Below are 1,766 nucleotides of genomic sequence, written 5' to 3' on the forward strand. Positions count from 1 at the left end.
GAGAGAGAGAGAGAGAGAGAGAGAGAGAGAGAGAGCAATGGCCACTAATCTAGACGCTCAGAAGTAAGAACGTACAGCCACTAGTACATGCACACTGACCAGCTAGCAGACGTTACATTACCTGCTGACAGCGTGGAGAGCGACTTGGTGGGTTTCCCGCCTTTTTTCTTCTTGCCAGTGCCGGACTTCTTGCTCGGCGTATCCTGGTGGAAGAGAGGACAACATTAACACACCCCATCCCGGCTTCTGAGTTTTAGTTAAAAGTTTCACGGCACTTGCAGCACAAGAAGGTCAAATAAGTGTTGGGTATTAAAGGTGTTGCGAGAAAGTAAAAAAAAAAAAATGTTTTAAGAAGAAGAAGAAGGAGAGACAATTTAAGGAAGATGGGTGTTTTTGATAGGATTGAGAGTTAAAGAGTCTGAATTCGAATAAATTTACATTGTATCCGGTTTTGTATCTAGATTCTGCGCTCCACTACTCCGGGGGCTCCCGTGGTCGAGAGGTTACGGTGTTCGCCTCTCATTCAATAGGATAGGTCCCGCGTTCGATAAGCAGACACGTGCGTTGTGAGATGAGACAAAGACAGACAGACAGACTCACAGACAGTCAGACAGACAGACAGACAGACAGACAGACAACCTGCCAGCCCGCCAACCAGCCAGCCAGACAGACAGACAGACATACAGACAGACAGACAAAACAACAATTCTCAAAAGCCGCCGTTAGTCTATCAATATAATCAGACACGTACATTGTCCGACGAGGCAAAGACAGACAGATACACAGACAGACAGCAAGCCAGCCAGACAGACAAAAGAACAGTTCTCAAAAGCCATTGCTAATCTATCAAGATAAGCAGACACGTGCGTTGTAGGACGAGGCAATGCTACTCACACACACGTTCTCCTTGCCATCCTCCGATGTACCAGATCCGCCGAACCTCTTTTCCTCCTCGAATTTCTGAACCTGTACAAGGAAAAAAACCCACACATTTGTTCTGTTTTGTTTGGGTAAAGATTAAAGAGAAACTTAATATTATAATAATAATAATAATAATAATAATAATAATAATAATAATAATAATAATAATAATAGTATTTAAAAAATGTTTGCATTTGATAATAGTTTCACGGCATCTGCTTGTTTTTCTCTTGTTTACGCATAAGTTCTACGGCACTTGTAATGCAACAAGGTTATATTATATGTGCCGAAGATTACAAGAGAGTGACAAACGCAAAGGATGAGAGGTAGGATGTTTTGTAGGGGAAAAGGAGCAAACTACACCAGAGCACCCACCAACCACCAACATGAAACACAAATAGGTCACATTAAATGACGAAGATTAGAGGTGTTGCAATAGAGTCCAAACGCAAGAAAGAAGGAGGAGAAATCAGGACGATAGATGTTTGATAGGAAAGAAGGAGCAAAAAGACTAATAAACTACCCCAGAGCACCCGCCAACCACACGCGTTCCACGAGTTTGTTTTAAAAAAAAAGTTTTAGTGAGTTGCAACACAATAAGGTCATATGAGTGCCAAAGAATAGATTTGTTACAAGAGAGTAACATACACAAAAAAGGAGGAGAGATAAGGACGATAGATGTTTGATAGGAAAGAAGGAGCAAACCACACCAGAGCACCCACCAACCACCCACTTATACGAGAGTAACAAACACCAAAAGAAGGAGGAGAGATAAGGACAACACACGAGTGATAGGAAAGAAGGAGCAAGCAACACCCGAGCACCTGCCAACCACCCACTAGAAT

General features: G+C 42.4%; 1 protein-coding gene across 1 annotated transcript in view; it reads right to left on the reverse strand.

The window, feature by feature from the left end:
• The window catches only part of LOC101860648, a gene marked incomplete at its 5' end in the record, with an annotated part of 63,771 nt that overhangs the window by 21,499 nt on the left and 40,506 nt on the right, over positions 1-1,766 (reverse strand). The window contains 2 exon segments of the mRNA XM_035969418.1: positions 122-203; positions 895-966. Of these exon segments, the coding sequence (XP_035825311.1) occupies positions 122-203; positions 895-966 (154 nt within the window).

The sequence above is a fragment of the Aplysia californica genome, unplaced genomic scaffold (genome assembly GCF_000002075.1).
Source record: "Aplysia californica isolate F4 #8 unplaced genomic scaffold, AplCal3.0 scaffold00145, whole genome shotgun sequence".
NCBI classification, from domain to species: Eukaryota; Metazoa; Mollusca; class Gastropoda; order Aplysiida; family Aplysiidae; genus Aplysia; species Aplysia californica.